Source organism: Anneissia japonica, unplaced genomic scaffold, assembly GCF_011630105.1.
Source record: "Anneissia japonica isolate Jap-2015-1 unplaced genomic scaffold, ASM1163010v1 scaffold2737_len523936_cov211, whole genome shotgun sequence".
Classification (NCBI taxonomy): Eukaryota; Metazoa; Echinodermata; class Crinoidea; order Comatulida; family Comatulidae; genus Anneissia; species Anneissia japonica.
Genome location: NW_022735439.1, coordinates 330,543 through 350,247, shown reverse-complemented (window position 1 = coordinate 350,247; position 19,705 = coordinate 330,543). Strand labels below are relative to the sequence as shown.

General features: G+C 35.3%; 2 protein-coding genes across 2 annotated transcripts; both read right to left on the bottom strand.

Moving 5' to 3' along the window:
• Window positions 1–1,555: 1,555 nt before the first annotated feature.
• Window positions 1,556–12,145, bottom strand: LOC117116586 (protein Spindly-like). The gene is made up of 11 exons (XM_033260652.1): window positions 12,019–12,145; window positions 10,593–10,754; window positions 9,389–9,628; window positions 8,224–8,352; window positions 6,651–6,800; window positions 6,005–6,103; window positions 5,138–5,248; window positions 4,801–4,941; window positions 3,720–3,835; window positions 3,090–3,274; window positions 1,556–2,106 (listed from the first exon to the last, which is right to left on the bottom strand). Exons 2-11 carry the CDS (start codon window positions 10,752–10,754, stop codon window positions 1,682–1,684), a joined length of 1,758 nt encoding a protein of 585 aa, XP_033116543.1. The 5' UTR covers window positions 12,019–12,145; the 3' UTR covers window positions 1,556–1,681.
• Window positions 12,146–14,811: 2,666 nt separating this feature from the next.
• On the bottom strand, window positions 14,812–19,413 carry LOC117116588 (ETS domain-containing protein Elk-3-like). Its single transcript, XM_033260654.1, has 4 exons — window positions 19,264–19,413; window positions 17,753–17,882; window positions 17,517–17,615; window positions 14,812–16,596 (listed from the first exon to the last, which is right to left on the bottom strand). The coding sequence occupies exons 2-4, from the start codon at window positions 17,817–17,819 to the stop codon at window positions 15,575–15,577; spliced, it is 1,188 nt and encodes a 395-aa protein (XP_033116545.1). The 5' UTR covers window positions 17,820–17,882; window positions 19,264–19,413; the 3' UTR covers window positions 14,812–15,574.
• Window positions 19,414–19,705: the final 292 nt, after the last annotated feature.

The window sequence follows — 19,705 nt, the reverse complement described above, 5'->3', positions numbered from 1 at the left end:
ATGATATTATTAATAATGGCGTTCTCAAGACAAGATCTGTAATTTCTACAGTTTGTGGGATGCATAAAATCGATTAAATATTTCTGGGCAGCCCCTTTGCCACGCCCACTTACGCTTTCGTTGGGAATCCCCGACCCGGGCCCTGACAGACAAATTCTGGCACCACTGCATTCATGAGTGAGTCCAAAAAGAATGTGATAGATATTTTAATTTCTTTATTCCTTATCCAAATTCTTTTAATAGTTCAAGCAAAATATGGTCAATGCGTCTTCCCCTTTCAATCGCCTTATACGAGAAACTGTTATCGCTTTTGTTTCTCAATTCACTCAATTTATTTTTAAAATATTACAAAAAAATATCTATTACAGAAATGTTATTAAATTCGAGCATTATATCATAATTGCCTATCTAAATTATTATCAACACTTTGATTATATTTATTGTTATTGTCTCCTTGTTTTATGTATCATTGTATGGTTTGGGTCTACTTTACTTCCTCGATTTAAAGACGATCACTCTTAAAAATACATCAAGGTAATTAATAACGTAAGTTGTAGGATATCACCTTTATCATTTTTATTCTATTGGCTAATATACCTACTTATAGAGTACTTAGTATACTTTTAATTGCTCATAAAGGGAATCTAATATGTTATCAACTGAGATCAGATCGAAACCAAATCCTTAAATATGTTTACCCCATGCAAAGAAAGAATGGGTTGCGTTATTATTTACTAAAACGTACACAAAGGAATAAACATGAATGTTCATATAGTTTCTTGCAAATCATTCAACAACAACAAAAAAAAGCAGTGCAACTGCCTCTTTCATGCAGTGCCGGTGTTTATTTGTTAAAGATATTCCTCAATATAAATTGAAAACTTATTTACTTATTAAAGATAAGCCCACGACGGTCAAAATAATCTTTGCGTATACTGTATTTAGTTGTAAAAGAAAGAATACCATTGGTCAAAACTCCTCAATATCAATTACTATAAACTGAATGTCTAACATATTTATTTGATAACGTTGGTCCTCAGTATCAGTTGAATAGCATGTTGCATGTTTCTCTGTTGAAGATAGAGCCACATGCCGTCGGTCATAAAATAAAACTCCTAAATTAAATTGGATTTCAGTGAGATCATATAAAAGGATAACTAACCTCAATACACAGATCGAATTTTATAGCATTTTGTTATGCATCATCATTCCTGATGATGACATAATTAATGTCATATTGAATCCCAACACGATGGCGTGCATTTCAATACTTGGAGTATGTATTATACTTTCTTGTTATGCACCTTTTTACAAATAAATCTGAAGTTCATTACCATCCAAAGGGCTTATACAGGACACTAAAGTAGAAACGAGGAGAGACGTCATAATGCCCGTTTACAAACTCTTCTTTTCGAAATTGTATACCTTCATGCTTTTAGCTTCCGACGAAATTTTATTTTCATATGTTGTACTCAAATTGACTGTCACTCCATCTTCGATAATAATCCATGTCAACGTTAGACATACAGACAATGTAAACTTTCTACATAAATTTTCTAGAAAACTAATAATTGAATAAATTCCTCCCCTCTACAGAAAAATATGCTGGGGAGTTTCCATATTAATTTTTATCTTAAAAAAAAAAAAAAAAAAATCATTCAAATAACTTTGAAACACATGTTCACTGTTGTGAACATTCATTGGTGTTTTGTTTAACAAACATAACTTTATGCTGTTTTTTTCCGCCTCTCTTTCCAACTTCCTCAAGCTCTGTTTTACTAGGAGTTTCCACTGCTGTTTTGCATTCACTATCTGACCTCAACTCAACCTGATCTACGTCCCCTGTATCTGTAAACACCTCAACTGTTTCTGCAACTGATACAGACTTTTTCTTCTTTTTGTTCATACTATAATCATTAACAATGTTTTGATTGTTCTCAAGATTAGATGTGGCAGTAAGCACTTCAGGTTGGCTGTTTATCGATTTAACTTTGCTGTCATCATCTTCAGTGCCATTGGAGCTCTTTTCATTTAATTTCTGTTTATTTTTCATTGGTATTTTCTCAACAAAGCCTGTACGCTCTTTTTGTTGTGTTAGCTCATAATCTGAAACAAAGAATGATACAGTTTGATTTACAAATGTAATAAGTACAGAAGCACCTTCTTTAGACTAACAAAATTGATTGAGACACAAGCTTTTGCTAGCTTAAGCTAGCTTCATTAGTTTGATTTAGATATTTCATGAGAAGATTTTTGTTTATGTTTGTTTAATATAAATGAAACAATAAACACTTTACATTTCATGAGGAAGTTAGTTTGATGTAACTTTAATTGTTTAAATGAAAAATTTCTGTTAATAATACAGAGCAGTAGCTCAGTCTGCTAAACTGGTGGTAGCCACTGTGTGTGCGCCGAACCGTGGAGAACCTTTGACACACAGTTCAATTCTATCCGTTGCCCTCCTTGTTTTTCAGCTGGAGGACTGAAATGCAAGTAAAAAGGAGCACAGTCGTTGGTCCTGTGTTAAATATTGGTCATGTGCATGTTAAACAATGCAGTAAAATCTTTGGAAAAGAGAAGGGATTGTCTCCCAGTGTGCTGCCTAATCACCACTAGAGGGATTCCACTGAAAATAAGTCTTCAGACTTTTGTATGTTATCTTTGATGTTCACAATGAAAAATCCAACAATAAAGAAATAATAATGCTTACTACACTCTGAATTTGTGATGATGAATGGAGCAAAGTGTTACTAAAATGATCCAATGATCAATGATTTAATATAATTTCATTTAATTTATTTTGCCAACAATTTAAAAAAAACATACATGAGGACAAAAAGGACACAACAATACCCTTGTCAGTGGCAGGAACAAAAAGAAAATTTAATTTCTGTGGACAGTTTTTCCTCCAACAAGGGTATAACAGTAACACACTGTGGGTTACACTAATCTATGAAGAAAAGAGTGCCATTCATAGTATTTAAACAACAACAATGAATACAATAATGAATAATAATATTTATAATATTATTGAATACCTGGAGATAGCTTTCAACAATTACAATAATGTTTATAATATTATTGAATACCTGGAGATAGCTTTCGTTTTAGTTCATCAATTTTCAGAGTGAGTTTGATATTTTTTCCTCTTTCTTGATCCACAACACTCTGGGCCGCGTACAGTTTGCGTTCACATTTCATTAAACAATCAGATTTTGACATTAAAAGCATGCGCTGTGTTTGCAACTCCTCCCGCACTTCACTCAATGTGTTCCTACCAGAAAAAGAACCACACATTGATGTGAATCTTATAATTATTTTATTTAAAATGTACTACATCAATAACCAATTTTACCAAACTAACAAGATTTTTCCTTAAAATATACTCGATATATTGATAAAAACATGAAGAATAAAATATAATACTGAACTTAATTGCTGACTTGGTATATCTAAAATCATCAACATTTAATTAAAAATTAGAACAGGAACTGTATAGTACTAACGTTGTTAATCCCCTCATTTGCATATTGTAGTATTTTTGTATTCACTGTTAACGTTTTCTCATTCCTGAAGATGACCCAATAAAGGTTGAAACATTGAATCATGGCCTCAATCTCACTATTCGGAATAACGTTCGTTCTGTTATTTAAACATAATGAGTGCATCTGTTGGTTTTTAAGAACATATTGAATGTTTACATTGACAAGCTATTTTACCTGGTGGTAATGAGTTGTTGCTTGACAAAGTCTGTGTAAACCTTTCTCTCAGCTCCACCTGCAGCTATCTCTTCATTGTACAACTGTAACAACTCATCTCCTATTCCACTAGACACCTGTCCCAGTGTCAAAAAACAAATATAAAATCTCAAGCTCCTTAAACTGCTAATCATAAAGCTGTAGGGAGTGGGGGGATAATGTAAACAATAAAAAGCTCTATTAATGCATATTATAAAACTGTAGATAATGGGGGGATGTAATTATTGAAATGTTCTATATAATGCTTACCATAAGCTATAAATGTGGGGGATGTAATTAATAGAAACTAATAGAAAGCTCTATATAAGGCTAATTATAAAGCTGTATGGAGTGGGAGTAATTTAATCAATGGGAAGCTATTTATAATGAAAGTATAATACATACTCCAATTGTTGAAATACACGCCATCGTGTTGGGATTCAATATTTCGACTCGACATTAATTATGTCATCATCATAATGATGACATAATTAATGTTAAAATATTGAATCCCAACACTATGGTGTGTATTACAATACTTGGAGTATGTATTATACTTCCTTATCTGAAATCATTCAGTGAACCATTTGGTTGTATACATAATGCTTATTATAAAGCTGTATGGACTGGGAGTAATTAAATCCATGGGAAGCTATATATACAATGCTCCTTATAAAGCTGTATGCAGAAGGGGTAAGGTGAACAATGTGAGGGTCTAAGATGGAAGTATAAGTAAACAATGCAAGTTATGGGAAGCGGTTTGGTGCAGTGGGAAAGGTTTGATTTCCCAGCCTCAAGGTAGGGGTTTTGATCTCTTGTGGTTCATTCTGCTTGTGTGCAAGAGGCACTTTATCTGTGTTGCTTTTCTTGTATATAGGAGTATAAATGGGTACCTGGTGGGGATGCCTGCTACTGTGCCAATATAATATAAGCAGGTAGACCCAATGACCAAGGAAAAACTTACAGCGCTTCGTAACTGCAAGGAAAAGCAATATATAAGCAACAAGTAACACGTGACAAGTTTGAAGCAAAACCATCCATGTACAATTTTAAAAATTTGTACCTGATTTACTTCAATGTTGCGTAATTTATCCGTCAAAGTTTTGACTTCAAATTGGCTTTGGTTCAGCTGTTGCCTCAGATGTTCAATATGGATTGAGTCAGCTCTCGGTGTACTCATTTGTAGTAAGGTAGCAATCTGAAACTAATGAAACAAAAAATATATTTTTTAAATGTATTTTTTGCACCACTCATAACATCTAGAGGTACACCTTATCACATTAAGGGAAAGATATATGCATCAGAAATGTGATGTTGCATGGCACAGAGACTTGGTCAATGAAAGTTAGAAGACCAACGGTGCTTTGGCAGAGCTGAGAAAGCCATGGTGCAATGGTTACCTTCATCTTGTGGACCTGGTCTTTCTTCATTGTCAGCTGCTTCTTTGCTGCTTCATACTGTACTTTCAGACTGATGTACTTCCTCTCAATTTCCTTGCGTTTGTCTTCAACCTAAATCAGACAAGCATAAAAATCTTAGTGTTTTATTATAGCCATGCTCCAACTGGATATCTTGTATCAAGGTCAATTATTTTCAGAAAACATTCAAGCAAAATGCAAACAGACAAAGCAACTTAAATGTCCAAATGTTGGCCTGGGGGACTCCAACAGCGGACTTAATCACTTTCCATAGGATGTCCAAAACAGCAGTGACACAATTGCACGAATTAATGTTAAGAACAATACATACTTTCATAAAAAATACATTAATTGATCAATTTAAGATACAGTTTGATAATCATCAAAAATTTTTCCTTGAGCAAGAAGTGATAGTTTTGTAACAACTTCAAATGCACTGTAAAGAACATTGATTAAAATCATAGTACATATGTGATAGTGTTAAACTGGATTTAAATGATAACCCCACCCAGCAGCAATCATACAGACCCCCAGAAATGGATGCTAAAATCATTCTGATGACTCAACTAATGCATTAAACTTAAACAGGCAACTGTAATTATGTAATGCTATATAAACTCATTATATTATACCATATCACAATAATGATATGAGGCCTAAGAAGTGGTGGAGATGCATTCACAGGATTTAAACCAAGTACAATGAGTTGAAAGGTCAACATTTTGCTATATATGTTTATAGAGTAAGAGGCAGAACACTATGTAAAGTATCTATGTTCAATACAATATACTGTATGCCAAGTTCACTAATTCCTTCAAGCCATGAGTGATGTTTATTTACTATATTTACCTCCCCAAACAATGAGTTTCCTTTCTGTTCAGTATTTACAGACTCTAATGCAACATTGTCCAGTTGTAGCTGTAAATCCACCACCTCTTCACGACACCTCTAAAATATAAAAACAGTTGTCAAGAATGACGTAAAATGTGAAGTTTTTATATGTTTAGTTCGTCATCATCCTCCTCCTCCTCCTCCTCCTTCCTAAAAATACATTAATCATAAATTTCTATTGCATCAACACCAAGTCATAAACATTTCTATATTGAATCAAAATGAGAAACCCATATGCAAGATATTTAAATTTTCAACAGGCAAAATAGGATGATGAATACAAGTTCATACAAATCATTACACAGATTTCTATATTTACTGCAAAGATACTAAAAACACAAGATAGAATTCTCCACAGAAAAAAAATGTATCATTGAATTGCATTGTGGGTGCTGCACTAATGTAAGTTTGTATATCCAGTCAAACACAGCTCCTCGTTTAATGATATGGTCTGAAAATAAACTTACATAAATTGCAATTATTGGACACAGAAGAGCCTCAGCCAGTTATTAAGTAGTGCCAGGTATTTTTAAATTTTCAACAGACAATGGATGAATATACTGTAAGGTCACCTTACCTATGATGGGTAGCCATATTCACTAACCTCAAGTGCATTGTAATACGAGACCGATTCCTTTTCCTTTTGCATTAATGCTTCACTCAGCTCTGCTATCTGCTGTTCCAAGCCCTCTTTGTTTACACTCAGTTGCAGTAACTCATCTTTCTTATCTTTCAACTCAATTCGTAAATATGCCTAGAATACAAATATAGATTAAATGAAGGAAATCAATTCAAAATACTGTAAATCATTATCATAACATTAACATAAACCTGATAACAACATGTGCACTTGCATGTTATTGATGATTACTGGAATAACAATAATGATTAAATGAGCTGTAATAGACAAGTTGTATTCCACACGTTGCCGTTATAGAAACTACTTTGTCCCCAACTCCATTCACCTTCATAATAATAATAATAATGTTAATAGATAATTGTGGTTTTAAGTGCAATTTTGACTTAATTTAATTATATTTTATTGCGTAATATTGGTTAATAATATTTTACATTCTTTTTGTACATCTTATGACTAGATATTGTTTAGTGCTCATAGTTTTATGTACTTGTTATCTTTTATTTATTACTGTATATGTTGTTAACACTTGTAACACTGCCAGTGGAATGTAATATTATTTCTGGGTTTTTCAGACAATAAAATTATCTTGAATTTTGAATGTAAACTGAGTAATCAGTTAATGTGTTAAAGCTATTGACAAGCAGTGAAAGTATCATCAACTGTATGTACTCCCTATAAACATATGCTGTTCACTTTACATGAAACATGTGCAGTTCATTATAAAGCAAAAATGTACTGAAATCTACATGAGCAACAATTTTCTTCACATGGCCAAAAATTCTATCCTTTAGCTAAGTCATTAATGAGCTTTAGCTATCCCGTTTCACGTTCTCCCGAGAACCAAACTCCAAGTGGCTACGGCAGTGGCACGTACTTGGGTCGTGGTGTGGCACAATGGCTGCTAATGGTATGAAATGGCTAGGGCCAAGCCTAGGAAGGTATACATTGATTAATGTAAATATTTGCAAAAAAATTTAGAGTACTTGCAATCTGTATTAACTATGATGATTTTGTCAAGATAGTATTATAATCATTTATTATAAAATATAACTAAATTCCATTGAATTTGGTTATCTCTGGTTGGACTGCGAGAAAAGCAAAACTGGTGGCGTCATACACAAAAATGGACTTTTCTTGGCGGAGTGGTTGTCAAACGAGAGCTCTATATTATTCTACCTGTGTATTAACTCTAGATCATAGGTGGGCAAAGTACAGCCCGTGGGCCACAACCGGCCTGTCGGCGATCTTTTTGAGGCCCGTGACAATTAATTAAAAACCTTATGTTTGCGGCCCGCCAATCAAAATTGGCTAGAAAACACCTTGTTTTTTATGGCCCGACAGAAATAATATGTAAAAAGTAACATTAAAACTGAGAATAAAGGTGATGTAAAAGCAATGATTGGAGGTTTTTGGAAACTCACTAGATATCAAAGTTTGGGTGCGACCCTCGGTGTTAAATCAAAAGTTCACTTTGGCCCTCCGACCGATCACCCATACTCTAGATGCACTAAATTTTACATGAGCAAGTGATTTTTACCTTTTCTTCTTCCATGTCTGCTATGAGAGAATGCAGTTCAATTGTTTCTTCAGTTGCAGTCGTTGACATTCCTTGCTGAGACTGCAGCAACTCATGAGATTCAGACAATAACTTCTGCAGCTCCTCAACCTGTAAAATTTGTCACCACCTTATATAATATATATTCAGTACATGATACACACATGGGGAAACACACACATGATAGACACACAGTGCAAGGTTCTGGCATACAGCATCTTGTACAGATATATACACATGGTACACTACATACAGTACACATATTATATGTACACACATACATACAGTACATGATACATTATCTATATAGTACAAAATACACACAGTACATGATACATCTACACAATACATAGTACACATAAAGTACATGGTACACATAATAATGTACACACATACATATTATGATACATATTATTATTATTAGTACATGATACATTTATACAGTACATACAATAGTACACATACAGTATGTGATGCATCTACACATACAGTACATGGTAAACACATACAGTACAGGTACATGGTAAACACATACAGTACAGGTACATGGTAAACACATACAGTACAGGTACATGGTAAACACATACAGTACAGGTACATGGTAAACACATACAGTACAGGTACATAGTAAACACATACAGTACAGGTACATGGTAAACACATACAGTACAGGTACATGGTAAACACATACAGTACAGGTACATGGTAAACACATACAAAATAGACAAGTATGACAGTGGACTAACTCACAGTACTGTTGGTGAAGGCTGTACTGTACATGAATAAGTGAAATTATAAAATACACCACATGAATTCACTACATTTTACAGTATAATTATTGTCTGGATTTATACATACTGGGCCCTTCGAATATTTTACAGAAGAGGTAATCCAGTATAAAACACAAATAAAATAAATATTGTGATATGAATAATCCAAGTATCACCTTTTCTTTCAGTTAGACTTTAATCGTTGCAGCTTTTTCCAAATCAGCTTCCAATGACCTCTATGTCTCCTGAAACATACTGATTTGTTTTTCATGGCAACCTGTTATACATACTGGGCCCTTGTAAAATTTTACGGAAGAGGTATCCAGTATAAAACACAAATAAAATAAATACTGTGATATGAATAATTGAAGTATCACCTTTTCTTTCAGTTGGACTTCAATTGTTGCAGCTTTTTCCAAATCAGCTTCCAGTGACTTCTTTGTATCCTGAAACATACTGATTTGTTTTTCATGGCAACCTGTCATTATTTCTTCTTTCTTTGCATTTTCTTTTTCTATCTGATCTCTTAGGTTCTGTAGTTCAGATTCATGATATTTTTCAAAATTCTCCTTTGCATTCAACTTCAGTTGTAAACTGTACTTCTCTTGTTCCAATTCCTACAGATAAATTGAAACAGTAAGCAAGAAGGTTATAAACTGAACTACATATTTACCATAAAGCTGCAAACACCCGAGGAAACAAAGTGTGAGTAATCATTAGTTTACAGTTTTCCATTCTTTTTCTCTTATCTACGCTACATATTTTTACCATTTGTTTATTTTCTGAGCTTTCTCCCACTTTTAATGTAAAGACTTTGTAATAATGTACTTTACAAGACTTAAAAAATTGGATTGGATTCTGTCACATTTTGCTTTTTGTCAACTATCATGGAATTAATGATTTCAACAACTCTACATACCACAGCTATAGCTATAAGCTCAGAGAAATATTTTGAGTCTTAATTTAAAAGGGGTACTAACTTCAATGGGCAATTGTTGTACTATAGCTTATATTATGATAAAAAAGTATTTGTGCTTAGAAATTTCTTGTGTTTGCTAAACGATACTGTACAGCTATACAATGGTCTTTACTGTTTATGTTTCTACAGTAGGTACCCCAGCTCCTGGGGTGACACAGCATACATGGTTGCTGTGGCTAGAGTTTTGAATATTTTTTCTACTTCAAATTAAGGCTTAATCCTCTCCACACATGAATTTAAAGCTGATCTAAAAACCTTCTTATTTGAAGTATATTTTACATAAATTTACTCATTTTTTCTGGTTTCAAAAATTCCTTTTTTCTATCATATTTTGACTTCTTGTGGAGGGGCGCCATGGGCATTTCCCTTAAACTGATACTGGCATTTTATAAATTTTCCAATGGGTCAGTTGTAGTAATTAATCATTAACGACTAAATTATATTATTAAATAATAATAATACGAGTTACTCTGAGCTAACATCACAGTGCTATAGAACATTGCTGTGCAGTGGGTTTCGGGCCTTACAAAATTTGGCGACTGAGTATTGGCAGTAGGTTTGTGCAATGATGTTTGTTCTGTGCTGTCTATGTGATAGCTTACTTCAATGGCAGCACAGTGAATTTGTGATGCTTTTTCCAATTGTTCTTCCAAGTCCTTATTCTGCTCCAACAAAGTGTTACCAACTTCTGCAGCAAGTTTCAAGTTATTGGACTTCAGATCAAGTTCTTGTTGCAGGTCTCTTATTTGTCCCTCTAAATCCATCTTTTAAATAACAAAACAACCCACAAACAATGACAAATTACAGTAGGTTACCATATCATACAAAAAATATAAAAAAACTGTTGTGAACTTAGTGATAACAGGAGACAAGTTTTGATTTGAAACAATATACTAATATTGAAATATACAGGTGTGTTACATGATGGATAGCTTTAGTCATTTATTAACTTCATAAATTTTAAGGTACCAAATGCTACATGTTTAAAACCTTCACCCATTTAAGATCCTTAAAGGTGGTGGTTAGTTGAGGAGTGATGGTCACAGGGAAGGGTAGCAGACCTGCCAAAAAGAAACAGATCAAGAAAAGGAAACTTGTTTCCTACTACTGTATCAACTATAAAATTTGAAAAGAAAAACATGCCCCATTTTGCCTTATTCCCCCTCAATTACTGATCAACCACTTTCTGTTTGGATACTCAATGGCTGAACCCGTAACATAACTACAACCTCCCCCACCAGAATAAAAGTTTTTAAGGGCAAACTTCAATAGGCCTATTTGCGTACTGTAGTAGGTGCCCTGACCTGGGGATAGCAGACTTTCTTCAGAATAGAAATTTTTCATTAGGATTCATCAAGTGTGCTCCACCAGACCTTTTTGTTTTCAGAATTTGACTGATACAACACAACTGGTTAGTACCACCACCAGACGACACTCTAAACAAACGCCTGTTATATGTTTACAATAAAACTAGCCTAGGCCTATGCCTAACTAAGCAGAGAGAGAGAGAGAGAGGCCTAACTAATAAAAAGAAAGCCTTTATTTATTTAGGCCTAGTTTAGTAAACATCCTAGGCCTATTCTATATTTTTCTTTTATTAACCTAGCCTAGGGCCTAGCTAGAATTAGCCTAGTAATACTTGATTTAGGGCCTAGGCCTAGTAAGTAATAGAATGCTAGCATTGCAATCATGTCTAGCCTTAATTACCGACTTGGCCTAGTAGTATTACTAGGGTCTAGGCCTAGACTTGGTAGGCCTCTATAGGGAAGGGAGGCACTGCCGTACGCCTACCTCGCCTAATAGGGCGTTTAGCCTAGGCCTACCCTAAGGCTAGTTCACGAGGGGCCTAGGCCTTAATTTAGCTAGGGCATAGGCCTAGCTAGGGGCCTAGGCTAATTTAGCGGGTCTAGCTAGGCCACCAGCTTACTAGCTCGGATAGGAAGCTAGCCCAAAAAAGGAGATTACCTCATTGCTTAATATTGATAATGAATGAACATTAAAATAATAATATATACTATCTTGTTGTACCTTAATATTTTGAATTTTGAAATTACCGCTAGCTGCTAGGATCGATTGTTGTTTTTCCACAGAAAGGAGAGGTAGGTTGCTGGCTACTACACCCAAACAAGATCGATTCCTGAACACTCATGTACGATACCTCTGGTAACAGTGGTACTAAAATAAAATAAAAATAATAAAAATTAATATATGGTGTCATCATATACATCTTTTGATAGATAATTTAATGACTTTCTTATGATACCAAATATATTCTAATGTAATCTTCTAGTGGTGGGCTAGCTTCAAAATACCATTTCGAGGTAAAATATGTTCACCATTTTAATGATTTTCTCTGTAAAATTTGAAAAATATTTGGCCTTTTGGCCACGAATTGTAACTTGTGAATTTCAATAAAGTAAAAATAAATTAAAACGTGTAAAATGTTACCCCTTCCACTAATTAGATTTTCTAGATTTTTTATATGTTATTTCTTGACAGTTCCATTACTATAGTACAATTTGTTTCGGGTTGAGCTATTTTTGTCGTAGATTGACTCGAACTATAAATTTCTCAAAAGTATATAAAAAAAATTAATGGAGAAAAAAAGAAAATCATATTAAAATTTAAGTCTGACAGTGCCATTTCCGGCCATCGATAGGTGCCTATAATTAATTTTCTCACCTCGGCCCAACCATGGTGTGAGAGGCTCAGGTGGTATCCATGTGAAAGTAAAGTCCCTACCTAGTTCTCCTCTACTTCGAATTCCTGGACCGACCAGCTACGGACCAGTACTGTATACCTATTCCTAGAACCTGAAATACTATACACGTGTATGTTGTAGAACATTCTTTATCGAGAAATCACAGTTAGACAACACTCGATACAAAGAGAGTACCGTAATTTTACATACACAACAAAGGCCATATTTCAATATGTCATGTTTTATAAGTTAATTGTCACCATAAGTAAAAGTAAAGTCAAGTAAGTAAATTAATGGAAATTATTATTATATATATCAATAAAAATTGTGAGAGTCAAAATACCTGAAAATTTAAAACGTCGGAGCTTTCGGGGATTCCCCACCGAGTGAAATTGACGGTTTCCAGCACCCCACTTGCCATAACTCATGAGGCCTATGCCAAATTAATCTTGCACTTAGGGCTCGTTCTTACTACACCGCTGCTGCTTGAATCCGACTGTCTAACAGTTCATGAAGTAAAGTAGGCCTAGTGTGGGTACGAGAATGACACGTGAAGTTCTGGATCTGAACCGGGATTTATCAATCTCAGCTAGCAAATGTCTTAAGTCAAAAAAGTTAAGATGTCCGTAAGCAAATCCATCTTAGCAAAATCTTAGCTTAAAAATTGTTTTATAGCGCATACGTACAATCGACTTTTAAGCAATTTTTAATCTAAGCAATATTGATAAATCATGAGTTCAGTGGCGATCCAGCAGTGAAAGGAGAGCTCGATTGTTTACCACTTACCGTATAAGTTACACCAACCCTTGTGGGGCATGGCGGCGTGAACTTCATATTGTGCCCACCCCCTTCAGAAACTCTCTGGATCCGCCCCTGGCATGACCGGGGGTGGTGCCAGGATTTACCCGACGGGGGAGGGAGGGCCAAGGTCCCCGACGGGGGGTCCTATTCCCCCGACGAGGGGTCAGATTTCCCCAACGAAAGCAAAGTGGACGTGGTCAAGCTTCGATTAAAAGGTTTCGAAAGTATTCCAGGGGGCGTAGCCCCAGAAAATTTAAATTTAGGGGTTTCAAAGGCTTATTTAATCGATTTTAGAGTCTTCTAATATGTAGAAAATACATATAATTTTTTTTCTCTATGATGATTTGTGCTTTTTCTCCCCGACGGGGGGGGGGGCAGCTCTACCCGACAGGGGAGGGGCAGCTGGGGCTCTTAAGATATAATAATAAAAATGATTAAGACACACATATCCATTTCAGTGAGCTGCTCGCAGCGCCATTTCCACCTGCAAGGAGCCTTGAATGTAAGCCTATACACAGTCAGCAATGCAGTTTCGGTTGGGAGGGATGGTACCGTAGATTACAAGGGTTCACAGTGGCGGTTCCAGGAATTCAAAATAGAGAGGACCCCGGGAGGTACTTTCACAAATAGAGGATCTCTACCACCTGAGCCCTACATAGTTGGGGCTGAGGCTAGGTAAAAAAAATTGTGATTACAGCACCTTTAGACCGGGCCGGGAATTGTACTCGGACTTAAAATTTGAATAGAATTTTCTTTATATCTCATTTAAAAAAAAAAAAATTTGAACAATTTGTGGGGGCGGGGGCTCTTTGAATCCGCCTCTGGTTCAGCTCAGAGAGTTAATCTAACCATTTGGAAATTGTGTAAAGTTAGAATCTAATTTATGTTGGAGATAATAGGGTTGGAGAAACTCATAGAAGGGTGGTGTCAACGGCATAGGCCTACATTACTCACAGTAACACACGATCCGAAGAGCAATTTTACATACACAACAAAGGCTCGATATGGGGCCAGGATATTTCGATATGTTATGTTTGGTAAGTGTCATCATATAAGTAATAAATTAATGGAAATTATTATTATATATAAATAAAAATTGGGAATGTTAAATTCTCTGCATTGTAGAACGCAGTTATGTTGAGTTTTTCTCTATACTGATACGGAAAAAATAATCTTGATGTAAACTTCGGGTCGGTAAACGTTGGTTGGTGATGCCATGTAACTTCCGATTCTTCAGTCAATGTCTACGGGGTAGTATCGTCACCAACTCCACCTAGTTATCTTAAGCACAAACGAAAAAATAACTACGGTAGACAAAATGATAAGCATATTTATTCTTTTATTTTTTTTATGTCTTTTCAGAGCATGTATTACACTGCTTTTGCATAGAAAATGCTTGTTTATATTCCTTTCAGTAAATATAAGTTCATTACAAAATGCGTGACCAGCACGAGTTATAATTTAGTAAAATATATCTTATTTCTTAAACATACTGAGATGTGACACCACAGGCACGAGCTGTCTGTAAACAATTGTTGATGGTTTTAAATGGAATGAGAAATTTAAGACCTTTAAAATTTAGCATTGGTCCTGGTGGTGAAAGTCATATATTCGGTACAAAAATATCCTCGCCCTGCGACTTGTATAAATTTATAATACTTTTTCTTAAATCAATAATAATAATACTTCGTCCAGCGATTTTATTTCCTTACTTTTAGCATCATGTCAATTATTAGCGCACCGATGCCTTGATGGCATCTACGCATAATCACAAAACGAATAATTACTCCATTTAACACAAAACATGCAAATTCCATTGTCAACAGTGAAACTTAAAACAGAAAAAAATATTGTTATATTTACATAACGACGCATCTTTACTTAAATTATACACAAATTATTTACAATTAGGATATCAAACCCTTAAGTGAACCTTCTGTTTAAATACGAATTAACAAGAGATAATCAAACACGCATGCAGATATCCACATAGTCTGTTGCAGTTATTACATGTAACGTTAACGTGCTCAATTTTCTACAACGAAAGTTGAAAATGATGATGAGGTGTTGATGATGTAGTAATTACGAAACAATGATTGGTTTTGTAGTGCTTGGAGAAAGCAGTACAGTAGGAGTCAGGGGCTGCATTGGGAGAACATGGTGTCCATTAATCACTGTGGGAAATTGGAATGTATTTAATGTACTCATGGATGGACTTAAAGTCATAGGACTCAAAGTATTCCAAAAGCTTAGAGGCAGCAAAGGAGTGCCGTTTTGGCTGAGTAGTGGGCTAGCTATCATGATTGGGGTGGCAGCACCTTGAGTTACCCCAGGGTATGATGTGACAGGAGTGCTTAAATACATGCCTGAATAAGATGGCGAATCGACAGACAGTTGAATTGGGGTGGGTTTGGTTCGCGATGCGAAAGTGGTCATAGTTGTTGCCAAACTTCCAGTAGAGATCATCGGTCGACCAGAGCTATTGACCAAAGTTGGTTCATTGTTCATTCTTGCGTCAGATGTGTAGCCTCGAGAAGATAAGGTGACAGCCGTTGGACTGTATACCATAGAATGCTGGGGCTCGTTGACTTTGAAAGTTGGTAACCCACTTGTAGTCCACGACATACTCCCGCTTTCAGACGTCCTATCAGTTGGCGGTGCTGCTGTCGTTAAGTGTTCAATGTGTGTGGGAGCTTCTCTGACTTGAATTGGACGAACAGATTCGCATTTCCTCTCGTGTATTTGGTCCGTTGTAGAGGTACTTTGTGGTCTAGTATGCATGTCTAGACTCTCCATTTTCACCTTGAATGGAATCTTATTTTCAGTTTTCACAATCTCTGGAAACGACACAAACTTGTAAACGAACTTCTGTCCCATAACCTTTTTGATAATGTTCTTGTCGTAGTAATATCTGAGTGCGCGACTTAGTTTGTCGTAATTCATGTTGTTCTTGTTCTTTTTAAGTCCCCATTGACGGGCTACTTCTTCTGCGTTCAGAAGTTTGAATTCTCCCTCTACGCCAGTCCAAGTAATAAGTGTCCCGTTTTGTTGATCCATCAGAAGTTCTAACAGAAATTGCCACAGCGTTACGTTGGTGTCCATTGCTGTAAGAGGAACACAATGCACACGATTATGATATTATTATTAGCGACATCTAGAATCGATTTAAAAAAATAGTATCTACTTTATGTCCATGTACACAAACAGCATAAGAAATGACGTAAAACAAAATAACAGAGTTAATTCATTTGCTCTTTGTCTAATTTTAAATATATATGGTACCGTAAAACATTGAATAGAAGCACAACGGGCTTAATCTCGAGAAGAAGCCTATCTTAAATTGAAGACCATTGTTTAGTTTGCAAAAGTAGTCTCGAAAGCTATCTCGTAAAAAAGCCCATGGGCTTTTTTTCGAGATAGTACAGTACATACACTGTACATGAATTTCAAAACAACAAAATGAATTATATTATATATAATACACTACATACAGATTGATGTTACAGTGGCCCAAAATTCACAGCATTAATTTTGTAAAGAAGCCCCTCCCCTCACTTTACTTAGCAAAAGTAGCCTCGGAAAAAAAATGCCCAGGGCTTCAGTTCGAGGTTTGACGGTATAATTATCCAGATTTGGCTATACGTAGTTGATTAAAATATTTTTCAGAAAATAACAAATCATATATTATACTAATCCAAAATATAGGCAATGTAATTAAGAATTTGACCATTCGATAGGCCTATCTTTTGTTCATAGACGGAAAGCCATCGTATACAACATAGTTCCCACGACTATGAACAGCGGAACTAAAGTAAAAATTTTTATTAACATACAAGGGCATTTGAGATCGTATACGATTAACATCGAAACTAGTAACCAACTGCTAAACTTCCGTTCTTTAATATGAACCGGAAATATAAAATCCGTGTCTACAATGCGTAAAGGCGAGACGGCCAATGAATAGCACAATCAAAATACATCTATTAAACACCAGTGACTGTCAATTAAAAGTGGGCCCACTCACTTTTTTGTTTCGTCGGGTAATTCATCTTCATATTTTGGTATCCACCAGCGTTTTTGAAACTTTTTTCCGTTATTTCATGTTTTTGGGTCTGGTTGCCTTCTGTGTGTAAAAGAAAACATTAAACGTTTACAATTGTTTTAATATTTCTCATAAAAATTCAGTGTTTGATAATAGGCTTGTATTAGTGAATAAAATGTACTATGATATTATAAGAATCAACAGATTGTTGGACTAACCTTGACCAGTCTCTGTCCGTGATATCACATGCGTCGGCGTGTAACCGGGTGTCACATGAGCGTCCATTCTAAACTTTATATCGTTTTATTCTTTGTGTATTACAGTTTCAATACGTGTGAGGTATAAAATCTGAAAATAATGGACAATATTTTTCTTTAATGTACATAAACAAATTATTTCTGATACATGATTTCATCTGTTGAACGTGACAATATACAATATATTCACAAGTGCGTCATAATGATATATTCACAAACAACATGAACAAAAAAATAATGGGACCCAACAAGAAAATATTAGGCCTACACGAAACATGGCACATTTTATGTCCCACGGGAGTGTTCACCATGACGCACGGGCTTAATATCCTTCACGTCCACTTATCTCGCAAAGCATATGCTTAAAAACATCCGGTCCATCACTTAATATTTAAATTCAATTATGAACCGCTATATAAATTCCCACACACTCTTGGTTTAAAAGTAAAAAAAGCACACTTATTTTTCCTAACAAAGGACGTTCTGCAGTTAGATTTAATCTATTTTGTGCAAAATGACTGTTTTGTGTTAAAAATTGAACTATTTAGTCAACAAGCGTGCACAACGTTGCAGAATGAATATCATTTTTAATAATGGAATATGCCAGCCATCTATGACTAATGATTGTGGGCGCCGCGAGCATCCGTCCGTACTCGGTACATCGCAGCACAATAATGTTTTCGACCCCACAACTTGCGCTTTATTTCCAATATAAATAATTACAACGCTGTTACATAAATACGTTCAAATTAGAGTTAATATTGAAACTGAAAAATTGTGTAGGCCTAGTCTATGTAACTAACCCTAGTAAAATATATAAACATTGTACCAGGGAGTTGTTTAAATAACAACTCCCTGATTGTACTGTAGTCCACAGTAAACTGAGTAAGTAGTGTTCTATTAACTAACGTAGGCTCCTATATGACTCTACTACTTCTACTGTACTACGGCAAACTACTAAATAAGGACAGCAGGAAGTGAAATTTGAAACTAGGCTTACGATATTTGGGTCTAAATACAAATGGAATACGAATTGTATTGTAGTAAGCAGTTAAATGATATCAAATTAATTACATGAGTGGGTCCAAAGATCATGACATAAGGTCCGAATCAGATTCAATGATGAGGTTCACTTTAAAGTATTCAAGATCGAGTAAATAATACGTCGCATTCTTTGATGTATGGTGAACCACCACTAAATCATTACCAATATACAATCAAAGTCCTTTATATCTGGGTAATAGGCCTACTGATATAGTCCTACACATTAAAACATAATTATCAGATATCATGGTAATATATGATAAGCATGGAGAGTAGTACAATATGCTTCCATAACAAATCAGTATTGTTTTGAAGTAATCGCCAACAACCTTACGACCGATACCAGCCGTCGCCCCACACACTATCATTAATTTGTTCCGTCGTAACCGGGCGAATATAATAAATACAGAAGAAAAAGATATGCTTACCGGAAGAGAGTTACTTCTGGAGACCAGCTCCTGTATGTGTTAAACAGTGTATTTCCAGTGGTTGACTGTGCTGTGTTACAAGCCTGTAAGTGTGTGTGTCATCATCATCAGCCGGAAGAAGAACAGAAAACACCTATAAATAGCGATCTGCTGACGTACGTACTAGCGTGACGTCAGGGCATTGATTATTTCTCGTTGAAAAGCACAAAGCGATGACGCGGTTTGTGGTTAACGGTCTGCGGTTCCTTACTTGGAATTTGATGTCATTCATGATCAGTAGAACCGCGGGCAGATTGCTGCAACGTTTTACGCGCTACTACGTCGAAGGTCTATTAGTTTTTGAAAGCCATTGTGATATTTTATACATAGGCCTGGTAAATGATATTAAAACTACTCTTCTAGAAGGGTAGTATACATACATTATATATATATATATATATAT

Excerpts from the sequence above, each read along its gene's own strand:
- LOC117116586 (XM_033260652.1), bottom strand. The coding sequence starts at position 10,754 with ATGGATTTAGAGGGACAAATAAGAGACCTGCAACAAGAACTTGATCTG. Across the intron at positions 9,629-10,592 it reads TTCACTGTGCTGCCATTGAA|GAATTGGAACAAGAGAAGTA; the intron begins GTAAGCTATCAC and ends ATTTATCTGTAG. Across the intron at positions 6,104-6,650 it reads CGTATTACAATGCACTTGAG|AGGTGTCGTGAAGAGGTGGT; the intron begins GTTAGTGAATAT and ends TTTATATTTTAG.
- LOC117116588 (XM_033260654.1), bottom strand. The coding sequence starts at position 17,819 with ATGGACGCTCATGTGACACCCGGTTACACGCCGACGCATGTGATATCA. Across the intron at positions 17,616-17,752 it reads ACGGACAGAGACTGGTCAAG|AAGGCAACCAGACCCAAAAA; the intron begins GTTAGTCCAACA and ends TTTTACACACAG. Across the intron at positions 16,597-17,516 it reads TTACCCGACGAAACAAAAAA|CAATGGACACCAACGTAACG; the intron begins GTGAGTGGGCCC and ends TTCCTCTTACAG.